Source organism: Cherax quadricarinatus, chromosome 54, assembly GCF_038502225.1.
Source record: "Cherax quadricarinatus isolate ZL_2023a chromosome 54, ASM3850222v1, whole genome shotgun sequence".
Taxonomy (NCBI): Eukaryota; Metazoa; Arthropoda; class Malacostraca; order Decapoda; family Parastacidae; genus Cherax; species Cherax quadricarinatus.
Window position 1 is genome coordinate 5,666,420 of NC_091345.1, and position 23,778 is coordinate 5,690,197.

Sequence of the window (23,778 nt, forward strand, 5' to 3'; positions counted from 1 at the left end):
CTTGTAGCACTGAGAATGTATTGGATGTTTCCACAACAGTTTCCACGGCAGTCTCTTTCTTCTTCATCGTTTCTACCTTTCCATTCGTCTTCTTGATCGTCAACTTCTTTCCCTGCTGTCCAGCCACTGACCAGTTTCCCTTCTTGACCTGAGGACTCAAAACAGGAGGACTACTACGAATCTTCTTGTTCTCCTCGGTCAATCGCCGAATTTCCAAATTCGCCAACCTCAATTCTTCCTTAAGCTGTTGGTAAAGTTGCTCGATGGAGGGCATCTTGCTTCAATTCTAGAGAGCGCGCAAACAGGTCTTCACAGAGCCAAGTACACGTCAACACTGCGCAAATGCCAACTCAATCAGGAGCTACTGCGCAGCACGTCCGCACGGCCCAATAGCGATGCGAACACTTGCACAACATCCACGCACATTCAGTCTTCCCACTTTGACAATTTTCTTCTTCTTATTCTTTTTAGTAATCTTTACAGGAAAAGGGGTTACTAGCCCATTGTTCCCGGCATTTTAGTTGACTTTTACAACACGCATGGCTTACGGAGGAAAGATTCTTATTCCACTTCCCCATGGATATAAAAGGAAAAGTAATAAGACCAAGAACTATTAAGATAAAATCAAAGAAAACTCAGATGAGTGTGTATAAATAAACGTGTACATGTATGTGTAGTGTGACCTAAGTGTAAGTAGAAGTAGCAAGACATGCCTGTAATCTTGCATATTTATGAGACAGACAAACGACACCAGCAATCCTACCATCATGTAAAACAATTACAGGTTTTCGTTTTACACTCACTTGGCAGGATGGTAGTACCTCCCTGGGTGGTTGCTGTCTACCAACCTACTACAATATATAATATATATATATATTATATATATATATATATATATATATATATATATATATATATATATATTTTTCTCTCTCTCAACAAGTTGGTCGTCTCCCACCGAGGCAGGGTGACTCAGAAAAGAAAGAAAATCCCCAAAAAGAAAATACTTTCATCATCATTCAACACTTTCACCACACTCGCACATAATCACTGTTTTTGCAGAGGTGCTCAGAATACAACAGTTTAGAAGCATATACGTATAAAGATACACAACATATCCCTCCAAACTGCCAATATCCCAAACCCCTCCTTTAAAGTGCAGGCATTGTACTTCCCATTTCCAGGACTCAAGTCCGACTATATGAAAATGTATGTATGTATATATATATTATATATATATGTATATATATATTTATATATATATATATATATATATATATATATATATATATATATATATATATATACACTATATCTTTCTTCTTTCAACGTACCAGCCATATCCCACTGAGGTGGGGTGGCCCAAAAGAAAAAACTGAAGTTTCTCCTTTTAAATTTAGTAATATATACAGGAGAAGGGGTTACTAGCCCCTTGCTCCCGGCATTTTAGTCGCCTCTTACGACACGCATGGCTTACAGAGGAAGAATTCTGTTCCACTTCCCCATGGAGATAAGAGGAAATAAACAAGAAGAAGAATTAGAAAGAAAATAGAAGAAAACCCAGAGGGGTGTGTATATATATGCTTGTACATGTATGTGTAGTGTGACCTAAGTGTAAGCAGAAGTAGCTAGACTTACCTGTAATCTTGCATATTTATGAGACAGACAAAAGACACCAGCAATCCTACCATCATGTAAAACAATTACAGGCTTTCGTTTTACACTCACTTGGCAGGACGGTAGTACCTCCCTGGGCGGTTGCTGTCTACCAACCTACTACAATATATATATATATATAATATATATATATATATATATATAATATATATATAATATATATATATATATATATATATATATATATATATATATATATATATATTTTTTTATTTTTTTTATTATCACACCGGCCGACTCCCACCAAGGCAGGGTGGCCCGAAAAAGAAAAACTTTCTATAAAGTTTTTCTTCTTCTCTTTTTTAGTAATTGTATACAGGAGAAGGGGTTACTAGCCCATTGCTCCCGGCATTTTAGTCGCCTCATACGACACGCATGGCTTACGGAGGAAAGATTCTTTTCCACTTCCCCATGGACAATATATATATATATATATATATATATATATATATATATATATATATATATATATATATATATATATATATATATATATATATATATATTTTTTCTCTCTCTCAACAAGTTGGTCGTCTCCCACCGAGGCAGGGTGACTCAGAAAAGAAAGAAAATCCCCAAAAAGAAAATGCTTTCATCATCATTCAACACTTTCACCACACTCACACATAATCACTGTTTTTGCAGAGGTGCTCAGAATACAACAGTTTAGAAGCATATACGTATAAAGATACACAACATATCCCTCCAAACTGCCAATATCCCAAACCCCTCCTTTAAAGTGCAGGCATTGTACTTCCCATTTCCAGGACTCAAGTCCGATTATATGAAAATATATATATATATATATATATATATATATATATATATATATATATATATATATATATATATATATATAAGCGAGGGGCTTGGACTTCCAGCAGGCGTGCATGAGCGTGTTCAATAGGAATGAATGGAGACGAATGGTAGTTGGGACCTGATAATCTGTTGGAGTGTGAGCAGGGTAATATTTAGTGAAGGGATTCAGGGAAACTGGTTATTTTTATATAGCCGGACTTGAGTCCTGGAAATGGGAAGTACAGTGCCTGCACTCTAAAGGAGGGGTTTCGGGATATTAGCAGTTTGGAGGGATATGTTGTGTATCTTTATACGTATATGCTTCTAAACTGTTGTGTTCTGAGCACCTCTGCAAAAACAGTGATTATGTTTGAATGATGATAAAAGTGTTGAATGATGATGAAAGTATTTTCTTTTTGGGGATTTTCCTTCTTTTTTGGGTCACCCTGCCTCGGTGGGAGACGGCCGACTTGTTGAAAAAAAAAAAAAATAAAAATATACCACACACACACACACACACACACACACACACACACACGCACACACAATCAGCGAAGAGGCAGGGCCAGGAGCTGTGACTCGACCCCTGCAACCACAAATAGGTGAGTACAAATAGGTGAGTACACTCACACTCGCTCACTTATATGGAGGGTTAGATATCAGGCTCTCGCCAGAAAGCAGAATGCCATTTTTTCCATTTATAAATGCATATAAATACCAGACTGTTGGAGTGTGAGCAGGGTAATATTTAGTGAAGGGATTCAGGGAAACCGGTTATTTTCATATAGTCGGACTTGAGTCCTGGAAATGGGAAGTACAATGCCTGCACTTTAAAGGAGTGGTTTGGGATATTGGCAGTTTGGAGGGATATGTTGTGTATCTTTATATGTATATGCTTCTAAACTGTTGTATTCTGGGCACCTCTGCAAAAGCAGTGATAATGTGTGAGTGTGGTGAAAGTGTTGAATGATGATGAAAGTATTTTCTTTTTGGGGATTTTCTTTCTTTTTTGGGTCACCCTGCCTCGGTAGGAGACGACCGACTTGTTTGAAAAAAAAAAAAAAAAAAAATTTACACTAAATTATACTAAGTTAGTAATAGAACTTGGCATTAAAAACCACAAAAAGTTAAATGCATACACAGTATATTCATTACTTATCTTAAAGTATTTGTAATCTCAATGTAGGGCGAGAGGTGAGTAGTACTTATTTGTCGGAAGTCAGGTGTAGGTAGCCCTGGCTCCCCGTCTCATACTTAATATACGATATTTATAACAGCCCAGAGAGTTAAAATATACATACAGTACACTCATTATTTACCTTAAAATATGTGTAGTCTTAATGTAAGAAGAGAAGCGAGTAGTATTTATTTGTAGGAAGTCAGTGTAGGTAGCCAGTAGGTGTAGCCCGCCTGGGCTACACCTACTGGCTACCTACACTGTGGCCCAGAGCCATATTATTAGCATCGGCATACCTTGTCCACTGAATTTAATCATTTCTAACAACTATCTTTAGATGCCATCATAAATGAAGGGAGAAGTAACAAATAATTCATGCCGAAAATTGTAAACAAAAGCGGAGTGGTGGAGTGGCTGGGCCAAATGCAGATTCATACACGTCTGAAAATGTAATGTTGTCCCTCTGCCCAGCTACCACACAGGTCTAAAAGTATTATTATTAGAGCACACATAAAATATGCAATAAATGCCAGACAACAAGTTTACACTAACTTATATTAAGTTAGCAATAGAAATAGGCATTAAAAACACAATAAAAGGTAAGATGCACACAGAGTACACTTATTATTTACCTTAAAATATTAATATTTATGTGTGAGAGGTGAGTGGCAGGGTGTTTATTGAATAAAATCAGAATGGCACACCATCATCCTCTAACTTGGCACTTAAACCAAGAAGTTTATGACTCCTCTTTTTATCACAGCTAAAATCACAGCTAAGCTTAGACGCCATAGTCAATGAGAACCAATTAGTCAACGAAAGAGTAAACGAGAGAGAGAACGAGATACAGAGTTCAGACAAAGTAAAAACACAAACTGAACAGATAGTGGGCGACCACTTGGTCAAGCAAAATTAATGTGTATTAATATGTTTGTAAAACTTTTACCTAACAATATTTTTTTTATTATAATAATAATTACCTCACAATACAAATACTCTTACATTGTGTAGAAGTTAGTACAGAATAAACAAACAGCAACACTCCCATTCTCATGCAACACACCATTTTCAGAGTGAATGAAGATGATATTATTATTATCATAATAAAAAAGCGCTAAACCCACAAGGGTCATGAATTGCTATATATAGAGTGAAGGCATATGAAAGGAATATTTTTCTACAGTTATCCCCCAGCGTTTGACTAGAGAAAACATAATTCTTCCAACACTACCTATACAGCTGCTTTGTAAACAAATCTCATATTTACGTCAATTTTTATTCTACGAGTGTATCATGTTTATATGCTATGTAAAGTGTTTCTTATATAATTTTGTGGAAAATATCATAGATGGATTAATGAAAATGTCTATATTAATGTAAAATAAGACATTTAATGTGCCCAAAAGCAATTATTATTACGTAGTATTGGCGTCGTGAGTAGAGAGATTTAGCGATTTTAATGTGTACCTGCACACCAGCACAGTGTGTAAGCATATTTAGGTACAGGTATAATAAGTATAGTTATCAGAGTACATATAAAATATGCAATAACTTTAAAACACTTGAAATTTTGGAAAGTTCCCAGACATAATGGATGTGGTCATGGAGAATGTAAACAAACCGGGTGGGGCACACCATATTTGAAAGACCGCTTGCCGTATAGCAAGTTTTGGTCATAATTTGACATCGCCGTATTAGTGGAATGCCGTAAGGCGAAACATTGTAAAGTGGGGCCCTACTGTATATGTCATGCTGAATAGGTAAAACTTGCAATTTTGGCTTAAATAGCAATGCTCTTCTTGCCAAATAAGGCAAGTGAGAATTTGTGTATGCAATAATTACACAAAAATCATTCTGAACCTAAAGAAAAAAATATACAGTATTTCATTGTTTGTTTATTATTAAATTATTGTAAACTTATCTAAAATATATTTAGCTGGATTAGGCTAAATTAAATTGTGCTTGTTATAATAAAGTTAAGTAAGTTTTCTAAGGTTCTTTTGATACAAAATTATTACTTTTTACATTAACATAAATGAAGAAAATATATCAGTTTTACCTATTCAGCACAACATATATATAGCCTCTCCTCACTTAACGACAGAGTTCTGTTCCTAAGACCACATCAGTAATCGAATTCGTTGCTAAACGAGGAGCATACCATAATGGTAGTGAGTTTGTGTCAATCATCTTTGATATTACTTTAATGTCACCTTTGCACCATTTATAACATTTTTAGTATACAGGAGACCCTCATATTACACGGATTTATTTGGCACATTTTGGTTATTATATTAATGAAAAATTGAAGCAAACTTTTATACAATACTTCGTAAAATTAACTTAACACAGTTCAGTTTGCAGGAGTGGGAGTAATTCAGATGGACTCTGACTCCAACCTAGCAGTACTGGAATAAATTTAACATTGCAGATGCCATTAGCTATGCTAGAGATGCATGGAATGAAGTGCCCCAATCAACATTAAATGAAGGCTGGGGATAGTTATGGCCTTCTGTAGTTAATTCTTTCATTGGTTTTTTTCCCTTGCTTGAGTCAGATTTAGGAAATTGTTCTGCTGGCAAGGAGATAACCAGGTGATGGCTTTGAAGATATGAAGGAAGATGTGAATGAGCTCTTAGAAGATGATGATGAAGACAGGAGACCAAAGGAAATGTTGGCAGAGTACGATGCACAGATACAAGGGAGCCACATAACAGAAGATGAAGAACCTAAAGAAAAACAGTTAACATTGCAGCAGTTACGTGAGCAGTTTCATGTTGCTGCTAAACTAGCAGACTTTTTCACTGAAGAGGACCCTGACAAATCTAGAAGCAATGCTTTGAAACAAGGTCTAGAGCAGCTGATGATGCCTTACCATCAGCTGTATAATATACTGCAGGGTTAAAGAAGCCAGAGATCCATTACAGAATTTATGCACACTCCAATACAACCATCGACTTCAGTAACAGAACCTCAACTATCCACTTCTGCTGACAACCAACAACTATCCACCTCAGCCCAGTAGGGCCACACCATGCATCTCCACTCTCCTCACAATTACTGACATACACTAGCAACCACAATTTAAGGTAAATAATATTTCTGTTGCATTTGTAGTCTTAAGCAACAAAAACAACATTATCATTTTTATTTTTGTAAGATGTGGATGTCTAAAATAAGTTGTTTGGCTTTTTAAAGGGTCCCAGGAACATAACCCTATTTTTCTCACAAGTTCTTCAGTTTATATAACATGGATTTATCTAACATGGCATTTTCAGGAATGTAACTACAGTGTAAGGGTCTACTGTATTTTTAAATGCTTATACAGTAGTGCATTGTATTTTTTTTTATCACACTGGCCGATTCCCACCAAGGCAGGGTGGCCCGAAAAAGAAAAACTTTCACCATCATTCACTCCATCACTGTCTTGCCAGAAGGGTGCTTTACACTACAGTTTTTAAACTGCAACATTAACACCCCTCCTTCAGAGTGCAGGCACTGTACTTCCCATCTCCAGGACTCAAGTCCGGCCTGCCGGTTTCCCTGAACCCCTTCATAAATGTTACTTTGCTCACACTCCAACAGCACGTCAAGTATTAAAAACCATTTGTCTCCATTCACTCCTATCAAACACGCTCACGCATGCCTGCTGGAAGTCCAAGCCCCTCGCACACAAAACCTCCTTTACCCCCTCCCTCCAACCTTTCCTAGGCCGACCCCTACCCCGCCTTCCTTCCACTACAGACTGATACACTCTTGAAGTCACTCTGTTTCGCTCCATTCTCTCTACATGTCCGAACCACCTCAACAACCCTTCTTCAGCCCTCTAGACAACAGTTTTGGTAATCCCGCACCTCCTCCTAACTTCCAAACTACAAATTCTCTGCATTATATTCACACCACACATTGCCCTCAGACATGACATCTCCACTGCCTCCAGCCTTCTCCTCGCTGCAACATTCATCACCCATGCTTCACACCCATATAAGAGCGTCGGTAAAACTATACTCTCATACATTCCCCTCTTTGCCTCCAAGGACAAAGTTCTTTGTCTCCACAGACTCCTAAGTGCACCGCTCACCCTTTTCCCCTCATCAATTCTATGATTCACCTCATCTTTCATAGACCCATCCGCTGACACGTCCACTCCCAAATATCTGAATACATTCACCTCCTCCATACTCTCTCCCTCCAATCTGATATCCAATAGAGGAATAGAGGAAATCAGCTCTAATATACATTATTTAGGTATGCATACTGGTCAGAGAGCCCATTGCAAGTCCGAGTCATCAGTAAACAAGTACATTGCTAAGTGAGGAGTATGTATGTGTTTCATTACCACAATATACAACACACAACTATCACTACACCACAACACAAAATTATCACAACACACAAAACCATCACCAAAACACAACACAAAACTATCACCATAACATGACACACAAAACTTTCACCACTGTACACATCACAAAATTATCATCACTATATACAACACAAACATACCACAATAACACACCACAAAATTATCACTACAACACTTAACTATCACCAGAGCACACAATATACACTATCACCACAACACCCAACACAAGACTATCACTACTGCACACACTTTCTTTTATTATTAAATTTTCAGTAAATAGCATACTTAAGTAAAAGCTATATCAGTATTATCCTCAAATTTTAATCTATAACTAAAAGTTAAATTGTTCAAGATGTTTGGATTCAGGCTTGCAAAAGACTTGGACTTGGTCTCCCTGGAAATAATTGAGCTGGAAACATTTGTGGAATTCATATCAGATCTGTCATTAAAGGGATCTGGAGTAACAGTGTCTGTTCCTTTCAATGCTAAGGCTCAGTTCATTTGCAATAAACTGGACAATTTTCAGCTTAGTTGAGAGGTGAAAATATTACGCAAAGCTCCTAAAACTTGAAAAAATATATCGATAGCCTGCGTCACATACCCAAATGTGGTATTGCATTCTGTGGAGAGGAGGTTTTGAACCCACAAACAGGCAAATATGAACCCTACTTCTATGGGTATTGACCACCTATCTGTCCTCAACAATTTCACATTGATTTTGGCCGAAAATTCAATATGAGACCTATGGACTGCCTTAAGATTCAACTTTAAGACATGCACTTAAGGAAGCTCCAGTGCTGTGTAACAAAAAATACAAAAAAGGATGATTGTTATAATCATAAGTAAGCACTAAACCCACAAGGGTAATACAGCCATGGACCAGAAGAGGATGAGAGGCTAAGCTTTGATTAAGAAAAAAAAAGATGGCAGCAGGGATCAGTAGCAGTGGTCTGGCACTAAGAGGGTTTCCACTCATGATGTTAGTGACTGTCTTGAACAAGCGTGCAAGGTTGGATAAGGAAGCTGTGAACCCACTATTATCTGAGTCCATCAGCCAAACACCTTTGGAATCCACGAACCAAGTACAGACTGGCACTAAAAGGATTCGCAGTCATGATATTAGTGACTCCATCATGAACAAGGATGTAAGGTTGGATCAGGAACCTGTGGACTGAGCACCATTCATGTCCCAGGACCAATCACCATCGGTGTCCATGGTTAAAATACCATTAACTTCTGTTGACAAGGCACCATTAATTACTCATAAGAAATCTGAATCCAAATCTTGCGATCACAATAATTTCTATAGGAGGCAAAGGTTTTACAATCGTGATGTTAACCAACAGCACTACAAGCGCAATTCCAACCAATGTCGATGACCCTACAATGAATGGCAATGGTCCTACAACTGTAACAATTACTACCAGCAAAAGCCCTATGATCATAATAATTATTACCAGAAATGGCCCTACGATCATAATTACTACCAGCAACAGCCCTACAATTGCGATGGTGGTTACCATGGCAAACCTCAACGCAGACAAGGACCATATGATTGCAGGAACAACAGTAAATATACTGAGCTGATTGGCAAAACTACATCAGCCTAAGTTGAGTGTTATGGACAGAATATTGTTTTAATGAAATGTGTTTATGTTTAATTGATATTTTGCATTTACTATAATAAGGCATGCATTATTATAATCAAAACTAGGTGCTAAACCCACAATATAAGGCACACATTTTTTTTAATTATATTATGGATAAAAGTATGATGAATATATACTGTTAACAATATTAATTTTGAAGCTCTAGGACTGTATGGGTCATAGAGCTCTTTATGCACTAATGGTAAATTAGATGGTAGAGCTTGAGAGAATTAAAGCCCCCCCCAAAAAAAACTGTAATGTCGAATGAGCAATTTGGATTATTATTATTATTATTATTACAGCTAAATCCATAGGGGTCAAACATCTCTTGGAGATTAGAGGTATGATTTGATTCATGGAAATGGAAATTGCTCTTTTTCCAATGATGAAGATTATTATGCATTATTGTAATCATAACTAAGTGCTAAACTCATCCATGGATGAAGAACTCCTTACTGGCAACAAGAAATAGTTTTTTTTTTACCTGTTAGAGGAAACAATGGCAAGTGTTGTCTTTATTTTGAGCTGGGATGGTCACTGAAGTAGAAAAGGTTGAGGAATAATAGTCTTAAGGTATTTGTTTGTAGTGTGGCAGTGGTTTGTACACTGGATGGAAATACAGAGTGTCAGTAAGGTTGGCTTTAGGGTCAGACACCAAAAGAGTGCCTGAAAGTGATTCTCAATTCTGAGGGACTATGGGCATGCCAGGTTGATTAAGAGTGCTGTAGTTACTTGACTACAGCACTATGAATCTAACTGCTCATAATTTAAATAAAAAGTAACAGGAACAGCACTGAGGATAAGAAACCACATACCCACCTGAGCCATGATAACCCTCAGTATAGCAGGCAATGCTGAGACTCCATGGAAACCACCTAGTACCCTATCTAATGTGCCAGAATGGCACCTCCAGAATTGGCTGAGTTAGACAAGCAAAAAGTACCTGATTAGACTAGAACACTTATGTGCAGTTGACATTCAATCAATAAGAGAGAGGATGACCAGAAATGCAAGGAGTCGTACAACTCCAGCTGCCACTCGTGCTTCCATAGGAAACTTCCAGTAATCCTTTGGCCATCAGAGGGGTCAGCCAGCACATTCCAAAATAATAAAATTCCAATTTCACAAAAGCACTAAAACAGAAGGGTGCCTTACAAAAGGCATGACAATGATCCCTTTTCCTTCAGCCAAGGAGCTATATTTCACAAGAGGGAAATTTTTCCAATAATGAGGCCAATGGAAAGAGGTGGGAAAACTGGGTGAGTATTTAGATTCAGTCTGAGGATGGGGACAAGAAGTCAAATGACCTCTTCCTTGAAGGGAGGTTAAAATTGAATGAAGACAAATTTAAGTTATCAGACACAAAAAAATATATCAGTATAATAATCAGTATAACAGTAGTATCTTAAAAAGTAAAGCTGAAGCATGAAGAGAAGAGGAACACTTTAGTGAAATTTTGTGCCCAAAAGGAACTAATAAATTATGCTACTGAACTGATAAGAAAACCAAATGAAAATATACTTACACTTAAAAAAATTAATTATGGGTGGGGATGTTGCAGCTGAGAGGGTCATCTAAACTGTGATGTCAGCATGTTTCTGGCAAAACAGTGATTTGAATGAATAACTGTGACAGCACTTACTTTTTTTTTAAGTCACCCTACCTTCATGGAAGACAGTCACTGTCTTAATTACTGACCAAATCAAGACATAGTGTATACAGTGGAACCCTGGTGTTTGAACTTAATTGGTTCCTAGGTGGTGTTCAAACTGCAAAAAGTTCAAAGTCCGAAACAGTATTTCCCAGGCTTTAATTATCAGCCTCACACACTGGAGGATGTTGAACCGATTCTTCCAAAAGATCATAGTTAAGTCAGTGTCAGAGGTCACTTCAAAGCTCTCTTAAAACAGGGCTTTCCTTTAAAGTTTTTTACAACTGGAGCACTTTCGAACTCCAGAAAAATGTTCAAAGACCGGGTCATTTTTTTCTGAACAAAATTGTTTGGACTCTGGGTTGTCCAGAGTCTGATATGTACAAACACTGAGGTTCCACTGTATTTAATATTTAAAGCATTCTAATTTATATGGGAAACCAAGTTAATGGTGTCCTTATAAATAACTACCTGTTCATATGAATTAACAATTGTTTTATTCAACATATTTATAGATGGGCTTGTAAAAGAAGTGTTGGAGAGAGGGATTGTGTTGAAAGGTAATAAATTTGATACACAGTGGAAGTTGTCACAGTTGCTTTTTGCCAACGACATGTATCTTTTGGGAAATTCTGAAGAAAAGTAACAAAAGAGGATGGAGAAATTTGGGAGAGTAAATAAGAGAAAATTAAAAGTGAACATAAGAAAGAGCAAGGTGATGACAAAAAATCTAGGCAGTGAAAAACTGGATGTCAGATTGAAGGAAGAGAAGGAGTACGGAGGAAGTAAACATATTCAAATATTTGGGAGTGAACCTGCTGGCAGATGGATTTATGAAAGATGAGGTGAACCACAGAATTAACGAGGTGGAAAAGGTGGGTGGCGCATTGAGGCATCTGTAGGGACAAAAAACTTTATCTATGGAAGCCAAAAAAGGGAATGTAAAGAGTATAACGGTACTAACTTTGTTATATGGGTGTGAAATCAAGAACTTTGAATGTTGCAGCGAAGAGGAGGTTGAAGGTAGTGGAGATGTGTTGGAGGGCAATGTGTAGCATAAACATTATGCAGAGAATTCAGGGCTTGGAAATAAAAAAGTGGGGGGTAACCAAAAGTATTATTCTGAAGACAGGATGGGTTGCTGAGGTAGTCTGGACATTTAGAGAGGATGGAGCAAAACAGGATGACTAAGAATCTGGGGTGGAGGAATAAAAGGGTAGGGGTCATCCTAGAAAAGGTAAAGGGGAGGGACTAAAGGTAGTTTTGAGTGCTAGGGAGCCTGGACATTAACAGTTTGTATGTTAGATATTATATTCACAGGGCTGCACTAAGCCCACAGGTATCATGTAGTACTTGGTGAATGGGAGGTAATGGGGTCTGATTCACGAGATACACCCATTATCAAAGAAAAAGGAGTTAAGCATCACAAATATTGAAGGAATTAGGTATGACTTGTGTCCATTATTCCTGATTCATTTTATCTTTGGAAAAAAATAGGATGATACAGTCTAAGACTAAATTGTATACAATATTTATTAATAAAGCATACGAGTAATATGGCACTGGTGATGATACAGTTACATTAAGTGGGGCAGTGTGATCATGTACAAATTACAATTAGTTCGTTTGTCCTTAATCATCACATTTGTCTTCAATGTCCATTATGCCAACAAGAGAGATAAATGCAGTTTAGAAGATGTTTACTCTGTTCCTTAGCAGATATGTACACTGATTATCACTCACATGTGTACTACCTCACTAGTTCACTCCTCCCCAACTAGCTCAGTTGCCAATTACCTTGGCCAAGTGAGTATATGTAAACACTTAACCATTGTAATTATCAATGGACACCAGATGCCTTCCTCTAAGCAATTCAGTTTTGTTCTGTAAAAGCTGAAAAGCAAAACTTGACGTACTGATGAATTTTGTAAAATATATGTACTAAGGAATTCAACAACTGAACATTCAAGAAGACTTAATATTTATAATTCAGATTAACTATGCACAATTACATTAACCAATTACTTAATAATGCTTCTTAACCGGCTATTCTGCTTTATAAAACATTCTGTCACGTGAAATATAATTTACTTATTTATTATTATTATAATTATTATTATGATTATATATACACATATACACAAACACATGAGGTACTGGTACCTTCATCCTTGATTACAAATAATACAACAATTATATCTGCATGGCATAACTGTAAAATCCTATCTTGGAATAAAGCAAGCATAAAACTTGCTATGCACTGTATATATTAGTCATAGACATTATGATACATGTCATACATGTCAATTATTGCAAACATGTGTATGCCATCAGGCTTACTCAGTTATTGTGTAGTTCACCAGTAAACAAAGTTCTTACCATTAACATATAACATCATTCACAGACATAAATGCATCATAATAGAGGTTATCTGGCACAGAGACCTGTGAGGTCCATATCGTGTAGCTGCCAAGGGCAGGGAGACGGGAGGAGAGTGACAGGTCACGTTAGCTAATCGGAGTACACCTCCTGTTTTATACAGTAGAACCAAATGTGGTTACATCACAAGTCCTAGTGCCACCATGGAGACACGACTTGACTATAGTCGACCTGAGTCCTTAAAAAGTAAATGTGGAGCATCATAAAACATGATTGTTTCCTACCGGATATTCAGAAACAGGCATTCTATTCACCAAAAAATGCAATATATGTCCAAGGAATTATCCCAAATGCCTCGCATACTGGCGGAATGAGTTTGTCACAAAGCCAAAGAAGCCTATAACAAAAGAATAAAACATTTTTATTAAGTAGGCTCAGAGGGCATAATGACTTGGATGAGCATTTACTTTGACTATAACTTCCTTGTAGAGACTCTCTACATATTTTTGCCACACATCTAATAAATAAAAGAGAAGTCTCAATAGTCCTCAAATTTGGCTCAAGGTTTTGCTTAATGTATCATTTAAGATGCAGTTAAATTTGGTCCTCAAGTCGTGAATGGAATATTGCAATTATATGCGCTAAGGCATATATTACAAACCATGATAAGCATGGCTCTAAGCTGAACAGTTTCAGAATAATATGCCAAAAGTATTAACAGTCATTTCACTTTTATTCAATACTTTAATGATTTTGCCATCACACTAAAAGGTGAGTAAATGTATAAATCCTGTAGTTTCCTTTGATCATAATACCCTCTTTTCAGATACAAATAAAGATGTCAGGCAGATTATTTGATTACAACGTACACAATGGCACACTGCCAGATCACCTGCATAAACATCTACTCTTAGATCATAGCTCAAGCTCTAATTGCAACACTAATATGTTTTTCACAGAAATATAAAGTTTTATCCTCTTTTATTGATGATAGCCCATGAAACTTCAAATATATCCACAATTAAATTATAATATAGATCTCTCTGTCCAAGGTGCAACCAATATAAAAATACTATTCTAGTTAAAATATCATATGGTGAAAGCAGAATGTAACTGCTAAACATTCATACAAAATACTTTGGTATGTGTTTTGAGCACAGTTTCTGCATCTCCGACACTGAACTGAGTGATGCGCACAATGGCCAAAATAATGAGGTAAAATACTTCAGTCCTCATTTTGCTCTTATTAAGAAATACAGAGGGGTTTCCAAACTTACAAACGAGTTGCACTCCAGTTTTTCAACTTACACATGTATTTGTATAGAAAATGCTAGTACAAAGAATGGCTGTTTCACACATGTTCATACTGTGACTCAACAGATGCAATATTTTATTTTGTTCCTAAGTGACCCATTTGTAAGTGTGGATGTGTGTAACTTTAGGCATTTGTAAGTTGGGCATCCTCCTGTGGTGTGTAAGTAGGTATACGAGGTATACGAGACCAGTGTCAAATTTCCAACATGCAAGTGTTTATATCTCCATCACCATACCAGAGTTCGCAGCCATAATAACCATCACTATTCAGCTTCACTGACTCGGGTTTGTCTCTGTAGCTTTGTAGTATTTTCATTACTAAAGCTCACACACATTTCCAAATGTGTCATTGCTTAGGGCACCTGAGTCATCACAGAAGAAAGGTTAACTTCAAGGAGATACATAAAAACCACTGAAAGTGTAATTAAAAGTTTACTTGCATGTGCTTTTTCTTTCAAGCCATATACTTGTCATCCTCATATATTGTAAACAAAATGCCAATATATACCTTCACTATTTAACTAAAATCACTGAGAAGGTTGACAATACATGACGATGAATTGTAATGAATTTCATGAAGCACCAGAAATATTTATGCACAAAATAAACTGTACAAAGCTAGAGTTGCTCCCAGCCCACACCCGTCTCCAAACACTCCTCCTTACCCCTTTACCCTGGGTCCATGGTGAACACTTGCCGGATAACAACATCAGTATAGTATGCATGTGTAGTGTCAAGACTGCTTACATGAAGCAATCGATTTGACACTAATGCAGGAGATTGGTTTGCGTCTTCTCCTTTTGTTGTGAGCACCACGAGTCTCCTGGAGATCTGCGGGAGACATATCGGGGCGATTTTCTGCCTGGATTCTTGACTCTGTTATAGATAAAAATAGTAACAACTTTTAATTCCTGAGGTTTTATGTCCTAATTACATTAATTTCATTGGAAAGACTTCAAATTTACCAGTGTATTAAATTTTCTTTCTAAAACCTTTAATTGTGCGAATCCATGCAATAAGTGAAGAATGGTTCTTCTAACTGACTTCAAGATTTAACCTCTGGTATATTCACAGAAAGCAAAGTTTGCATTGTTATTAGGTAATTTTATTAAATTATGGACAAAGCTTTGAAAAATCAAACTATAGCATTAATCAATTTTATAGCAAATAGATAGACTGATATTCAATTAGTAACCTGAACTCAAAATATTTTCAGTTCAAAGAGGCTGACTAGCAACTGAAGTATTATTACTTTTATATAAAATTTACTAAACCTGTAATAATGGTACAAAATTGCAAGGCAGAGGAATATTGCAGTCAAGGGAATAATGAAGTAAAGGAAAAATAAGTGTGAAGGATGATCTCACTCATGGGCCAAATAATTCAGTCTTGGTAAAGAAATCATAGTGTGTTTACAGAGAAGGGCAGCCAAGGGCATGAAAAAATTATATAAAAAAAAAATAAAAGGTCAGAAACAAATTATACAAACTTGTTGCTAAACAGGACAATCAATTAAAAAATGATGAACTGTCAACAAGACTTGACAGCTGTTGCAGAGACGTGTCATTACTACGTCCAAGTCTTATATGGCCATTACAGTTGAACCACAAAAGGTCTGTTTCATAATTTACATGGTTTGATTATACATTTTTACTGAAGAATACTCAGCATATAGTTTCAATTACTCAGTTATTCTTAATGTCCATTTTTATTTTATTTGCCACACAACTAAACTAAAAATAATTATAAGATTTCATTCAAAATATGCTCATTCTCTCTCATCAATGTCAATATTAAGCAAAGCCAAACAATAAGATGGCAAAAAACGTTTAAATAACTTGTACATGTTAAATATTCTAATATTCATATTGTTAGGATGGGATGCTCAAATTCCTTGGATAAAGAGCTCTTCACCTGAATCAAGGTTGATGAAGGGTCTGCCAGGGAAAAAAAAAAAAAAAAAAAGCATACTACGAGTCAGTGTACAGTGTGAACTGGGACCCTTAACATCCAAGAGTACAAAAACAGCAAGGGTGGTAGGAAGCTCTGCAAGAAATACCAACAACTGCTTGGTGTCTGGACATAACCTGGGTCCTCACCAATGATCACAACAGTGTTCACCTCACCCTCACTCTTCAACCTGTCAGTGGAGACCTTGAATCACCCACTATGAATAGAATCATGGTCAAGGGACACAGCCAAGAACATCACTGAGACTCCAGTATTATACGAGGAAGGCATGGGAAAACCACCTTCTCTGATTGCAATGCATTCGGTCAACAACACTGCATCCAAACATGAAGCCATCCACTGTCAGGTGAAACTCACCTCCAGTACTCTCCACAGAGGGCATTGGAAGAACCCGGCCTCCCCAACAGCACACACATCCAGGCCACACTCCAGGAGAGCAGCCCACATCCAAACATGGAAGGGCAAGAAGTCTCTCTTTCGACTGGAACCCCCCACCTTCGTTGAACAGACCATAACATAAGCCAGAGTGCCAGCCCTGTGCTGTACCTGAAAAACAGGTAGCGCAAACTCAGCTTTTCATGATGGAGATCCAGCAAGAGTTCACCAGTGTCTACAGAGACTGTCAACAGGGGATGCTTGAAATATTCAAATGCAAAAACAATCTCCAGGCAAATGCAGCATGGAAAGGGGAGTGACAGTTGCATACAGGCAGAGCACTGTCAATCTGCTCCCATGGAGTGGCTAAGAAACATTAAAATGTCTGGAGCTCATTATTCATGAAGAGGTACAGAGCAAACACTATCCCATAAAGGTGAATAGGCAATAAGACTGCCAGGAAGAATGAGCTGGGAAGCTAGCAGAGCATATAAAAAAATAAAGTGCCTAATTAAGAACCCAATCCAAGGGAGGTAAAAGGAAGTCAGATACACCTGCTAGTTCACAAGAATAAACACAACTTAGACAAGTACAGAGGCACCTGTGATGGATGGTGACAAAAACTAAAATGTCTCCTTTATCAACCAGGCTATGAGTGTGGGTAGAATATACTGGTACCCATTTCTTCTCCTGGAGACCTAGAGTCAATGGGGTATGCTTCCTGAGATTCTACCTGTGACTGGTTTTGAGGGCTCTTCTACCCCCTGCAACTCAGCACAAGGTTCGGCTCCCCTGTTGACCGCCTGGTCAACCAGGCTGTTTATGCTAGCAGCCTGCAGGGCAGCATAGACATCACAACCTGGCTGGTCCAGCACTTAGGGAAGGAAGCTGTCCGGCTTCTACAGGAACCTTCTATCTTTGTTCTGGCAATATTTCTGATATCTACTGGTAGTAACATGAAGACTCTTGGAATACAAATGCTGAAACATTGCTCTCTGTACTCAAGGCCTCTCTGCTCTTTACTGGATTTATTCCAAACTTTCTCCCATATCTTTTTATCCAATCATAGAACATATTTGTAAGTATTACTTTCAAAGGATAGAGCTAGACCAATAGAGAGTATACAATGACTGGAGAATGGGAGACAATCAGATTTGATTCTAAGAAGAGTGTAGCATCAATTCCTAGGATCAACAGCTTTTCAGTGGCATCAAGGCACCTACCTTCTCCTTTGAAGGGTCACAGAATATAATGCAATAGGGTTGTAGGTGTAAAATATACAACTTTGAACACACACAAAAATCCATATACAAGCAGAAACCAGAAAAATAAAGAAAATATAGAGAAGGAATTAATTATAAGAAATGAGAGTAAATGAGACATTCATATTGAATGTAATTACAGTATACATGGTTCAATTAAAAAAAAAAGCCAAGAAGTTGAAATTTAAAAAAAAAAAAAAAAAATTATAAAAAAAAAAGACAAACCATTCAGTTCATGCTCGGTGATTAATTCATCCTCAGATTCTGAATCATAATAATGGTAGCGCAAGTACGGGACTATAGTGATGCTGTGACGACTATCATCACCACCCACTGACACTTCTTCTTCTGTGCGGGGATGCTTCTTGCAACACCAGCTGTTGAAGGAAACATACAAGTAAATAAATGCTGATAAGTGCTGAACAATTAATGTACAGTATTAACTTTTTTATTTTTTAACACAACAACCATTTCCCACCAAGGCAGGGTGACCCAAAAATGAAGAAACACTTTCATCATCACTCACTCCATCACTGTCTTGCCAGAAGCATGCCAATACTACAGCTCAAAAACTGCAGCATATTTTCACCCCTCCTTCAGAGTGCATGCACTTTACTTCCCACCTCTATGACTCGAGTACTGCTAACCAGTTTCCCTGAATCCCTTTGTAAATGTTACCTTGCTCACAGTTCAACAGCACATCAAATCATAAAAACCATTTGCCTACACTCACTCCTGTCTAACAAACTCACACATACTGGCTGGAAGTCTAAGCCCCTCACACACAAAACCTCCTTTACCCCCTCCCTTCAACCTTTCCTAGGAAGACCCCTACCCTGCCTTCCCACCACTGCAGATTTATATACTCTCCAATTCGATCTATTTTGTCCCATCCTCTCTAAATGTCCAAACCCCCTCAACAACCCCAATTCAGCCCTCTGGATAATACTTTTAGAACCCCCCTTACCTTCTAATCTCCATGCTATGGATTCTCTGCATAATATTCACACTACACATTGCCTTTTGACATGACATCTCTACTGCCTCCAGCCTTCTCCTTGTTGCAATATTCACAACCTAACAAATCAACTCCCAAATATCTGAACACATTCACTTCTTCCATACTCCCTCCCTCTAATCTGATCTCCAATTTTTTGTTTCCTAAATTTTTTGTTATCCTCATCACCTTGCTCTTTCCTACATTCACTTTTTATTTCCTTCTTTTACATACCCTCCCAAATTCATCCACTAACCTCCGGAACTTCCCTTCAGAATCTCCCAAAAGCACAGTGCCATCAGAAAAGGGAAACTGTGAAAACTTCCACTTTGTGTTCAATTCCTTACCTTTTAATCCCACACCTCTTGCCAGTACCTGAGCATACATTTCTCCTACAACCCCATCTATAAATATATTGAACAACTATAGTGACATCACACATCCCTGTCTAAGAACTATTTTTACTGGAAAATAATCTCCCTCTCTCCTACATACCCTAACCTGAGTCTCACTACCCCTGTAAAAACCTACCACCCATTCTATACACCTGCAACATCTGCTGCATTACTCCCCTACCCACCCTATCAAATGCATTTTCCAAATCCATAAAAATCTAAATACTGTTCATTTATATGCTCCAATGTAAACACTTGGTTTACACATCCCCTACCCTTGCTAAAGCATCCTTGTTCATGTGCGATCCTTCTCCCCATTATACTCTCAATTCTTTCAATAATAACTACCACACAGCTTACCAGGTATACTCAACTCTTACTTTCTCTCTTTTGTCCCCTCTGCCTTTATACAAAGGAACTATGGATGCTCTCTCCTAATTCCTATGTACCTCCCTTTTTTCATACATTTATTAAATAAAAGCACCAACCATTCTAAAACTACATCCCCTCCTGCTTTTAACATTTCTGTCTTGATCCCATCAATCCCAGCTTCATCCTCTCTCATTCTACCTACAGCCTCAGGTACCTCCCCCAAACTCACATCTGGCTCTTTCTCACTCCTAAAAGATGTTAAACCTGGCCAATGCATGAAATTACTGCCTCCCTCTCTTCATCAACATTTTACAGTTCCTTAAAAAACGTATTCCCACCATCTTCCCAAAAACTTCATCTCCCTGTCTACTAACTCTCCTATTCTGCTTTTAACTGTCAAATCTATTTGTTTCCTAGGCTTTCTTAACCTATTTATCTCACCCCAATTTTTTTTCTTATTCTCAGCAAAATTTGTTGACAATGCCTCATCCACTCTGTCATTTGCTCTCCTTTTGCATTCCTTCACCATTCTCTTCACATCTCTTTTACTCTCCATATACTCCACCCTTCTTATATAACTTATAAAGATCTGTAGTATTATTAAATGATTTTTCAGTGTTGTTTGGAGATGCAGGTTAGAATCACATGATATCCTAGAGGTCTTAACCAATGCAAAACCCAAGCAAATGATGATACCCTTGAGGTCACTCGTTCTCTCTCTCTAGGCTGGAACATTGCTGTGTACTAATGGCCCCCTTCAAGGCAGGCAAAATTGCTGAGCTGGAAAATGTACAGAGAACCTTCACAGCTTATATAAACTCAGTCAAGCACCTAAATTACCAGGAGAACTTAAAGTCCCTAGAACTGTACTCATCAAGATGTCAGTGAAAAAGACACATCATACTCCATTTGAAAGATACTGGAGGGATTGGTCCCAAACCTGCACACCAAAATTACTATTTATGAACACAAGAAGCTTGGCAATAAATAAAATGGATATGGAAAACAGGGATAAAAAAGAGGATATGGAAAATAGGAATAAATAAAGAGAATACAGAAAACAGGAATAAATAATAGGATATGGAAAATAGGAATAAATAATAGGATATGGAAAACAGGATTAAATAAAGAGAATATGGAAAATGGGAATAAATATAGAAAACATGAATAAATAATGAGGATATAAATAAAGTGCTGAAAATACCTAACAAAGACAGGACTCAAAACAATAGCTTCAACCTGGACAGGTTAAAATTTAGGAAGGATACAGAAACATATTGGCTTGGCAATAAGTATGTAGAGTGGAACAAACTGTAAAGCGGAGTAACTGAAGTGAGTACTCCTACTTTGGGTAGCTTTAAAAATAGGTTGGACAGGTAAATGAGTGCAAGCAGTTGAGTAAGAGTAAGATCTGTCAAACATGGGCTAGTAGGCCTACTGCAATTATTCTCTATTCTTATGTTCTAATACAATAATTTATGGTATAAGCAAGCCCTGAAAATGATACACATCACAGCATTCAATATTTGGTTCTTGCAGCTAAAGCAGAAGCTAGCTACAATAGGTAAATGTAATTCAATGGAACTCACTCATGAACTTTGACTTGATCCAATGACATGCGCTGATAAGGATCCTTCAAAAGCATCCCTTCTAGCAAGGAAATAAGCACAGGATCCAGTTCTTCGGGTAAAACTAAAGGCTTCTCACATATATTTTCAAAGAGACGGAACATGTTTTCCCCTTCAAATGGATATTTTCCGCTGGTTAAGTTAAATCTGAAAGAAAAAAAAACAGTATTACAAAGTAACAAATACGGTTACCCTACAATATTTTCCAAAATGGTTTTTGGGACTTGACAAGCAATTGGAGTGTGAGTAGGGTAATATTTTGTAAAGGGATTCAGGGAAACCAGTTATCCGGACTTGAATCCTGGAGGTGGGAAGTACAGTGCCTGCACTCTCAAGAAGGGGGTTGGAATATTTGCTGTTTAGAGTGACATCTAAACTGTCATATCTGCACACCTCTGGCAAGACAGTGATAGTGTGAATGATGCTGGAATAGTTTGCCTTTCGGGTCACCCTGCCTCGATGGAAGACGGCTAGTGTGTTAAAAAACAAAATCCAAAATAAAATACAGTGGACCCCCCGTTAACGATATTTTTCCACTCCAGAAGTATGTTCAGGTGCCAGTACTGACCGAATTTGTTCCCATAAGGAATATTGTGAAGTAGATTAGTCCATTTCAGACCCCCAAACATACACGTACAAACGCACTTACATAAATACACTTACATAATTGGTCGCATTCGGAGGTGATCGTTATGCAGGGGTCCACTGTACAAGCTTCCCAAACAACACTGTATATTCCTACACAGAAATCAGACCAGACAAATTGATACTAAATGATTAAAATGAAGACTAGATCTCTAACAGAAGGGAGAGAAAAAACAATCATTTATATGGGCATCATAGAGACAAGGTCACTTTACAGACAGAAATGTTTAAATTAATAGGTCAAAAATATAAGTAAAGCAAAATGAGAACAGGAAACCAAAGCTGCAGGGGAATCCAAGATAAATCATATAGGACTAAAACAGAATGTATAGGTCTACTTAACTCAAGTAGGTCATTCCACAAAGTCATCCACAAGTTCAAAAATTATTTTTTTAATACACTGCCCATCTCCCACAAAGATTAGAGATCTGACAAGAAGGAAAACACTTTCACCATCATTCAATCAATGTCCTGCCAGAAGCATACAGACATCACAGTTCAGGTGACCCTTCCAATCACAATATTCCCAACCCTCTTTCAGAGAGCAAGCACTGTAATCTGGCTAAATGGTTTTCCCAAATCCTTTCATAAGTTATACCCTGTTCACACTCTGACAGCACGTCAAATCATAAAAACCACTTGCCTCCACTCACTCCTATCTATTCTGCCAATGATGGGATGCTCTACTGAACCCCCTTTTTATACTTCATGGCAATATAAGGTTCATTTACATATTTATTTTGTGCTTCATAATAGGCTAGCCTCCTACTTCTGATACATTCAGAGTGCCTTGCAGTGTGGATGGACAAGGGATGCCTGTAAAAGTCAGCTCGATTACTGAGCTCTGTCACTGGTAGGTCCTACTGTGAGAATAAAGATATGTTTGCAACATTTACTTCATTTTACTAGGAGATATTTTTGCCTACTGGGGGGCTTTGTCAAGCAAATGATTTGAATGATAAGGCCCCAGCGGATAGAACTACTAATAAAATCCTAATTGCTGCATTTGTATCTTAATTTCCACAATTTTTCAATTTTTATGAAGATATTATATATCAGTCCCTGCTTTTTGCTGCCTGTAATGGTTTTTAACCCTTTGACTGTCGCAACCCCAAATCCTGA

The 23,778-nt window shown here is 37.5% G+C and overlaps 1 protein-coding gene across 2 annotated transcripts in view; it reads right to left on the minus strand.

Annotated features, from left to right (window-relative positions):
* Positions 1-12,833: 12,833 nt before the first annotated feature.
* Positions 12,834-23,778, minus strand: part of LOC128699137 (serine/threonine-protein kinase stk11-like) — a 40,563-nt gene continuing 29,618 nt past the window's right edge. Inside the window, exons 6-9 of one of the 2 annotated variants that reach the window (XM_070096561.1) lie at positions 21,973-22,158; positions 18,845-18,996; positions 17,340-17,528; positions 12,834-15,887 (exon numbers count right to left, since the gene is read on the minus strand). In XM_070096561.1, coding sequence (XP_069952662.1) covers positions 15,745-15,887; positions 17,340-17,528; positions 18,845-18,996; positions 21,973-22,158 — 670 coding nt within the window. In that variant the 3' untranslated portion in view covers positions 12,834-15,744. The remainder of the gene's footprint in view (positions 15,888-17,339; positions 17,529-18,844; positions 18,997-21,972; positions 22,159-23,778) is intronic. The other variant, XM_053791679.2, reaches the window with a different exon arrangement.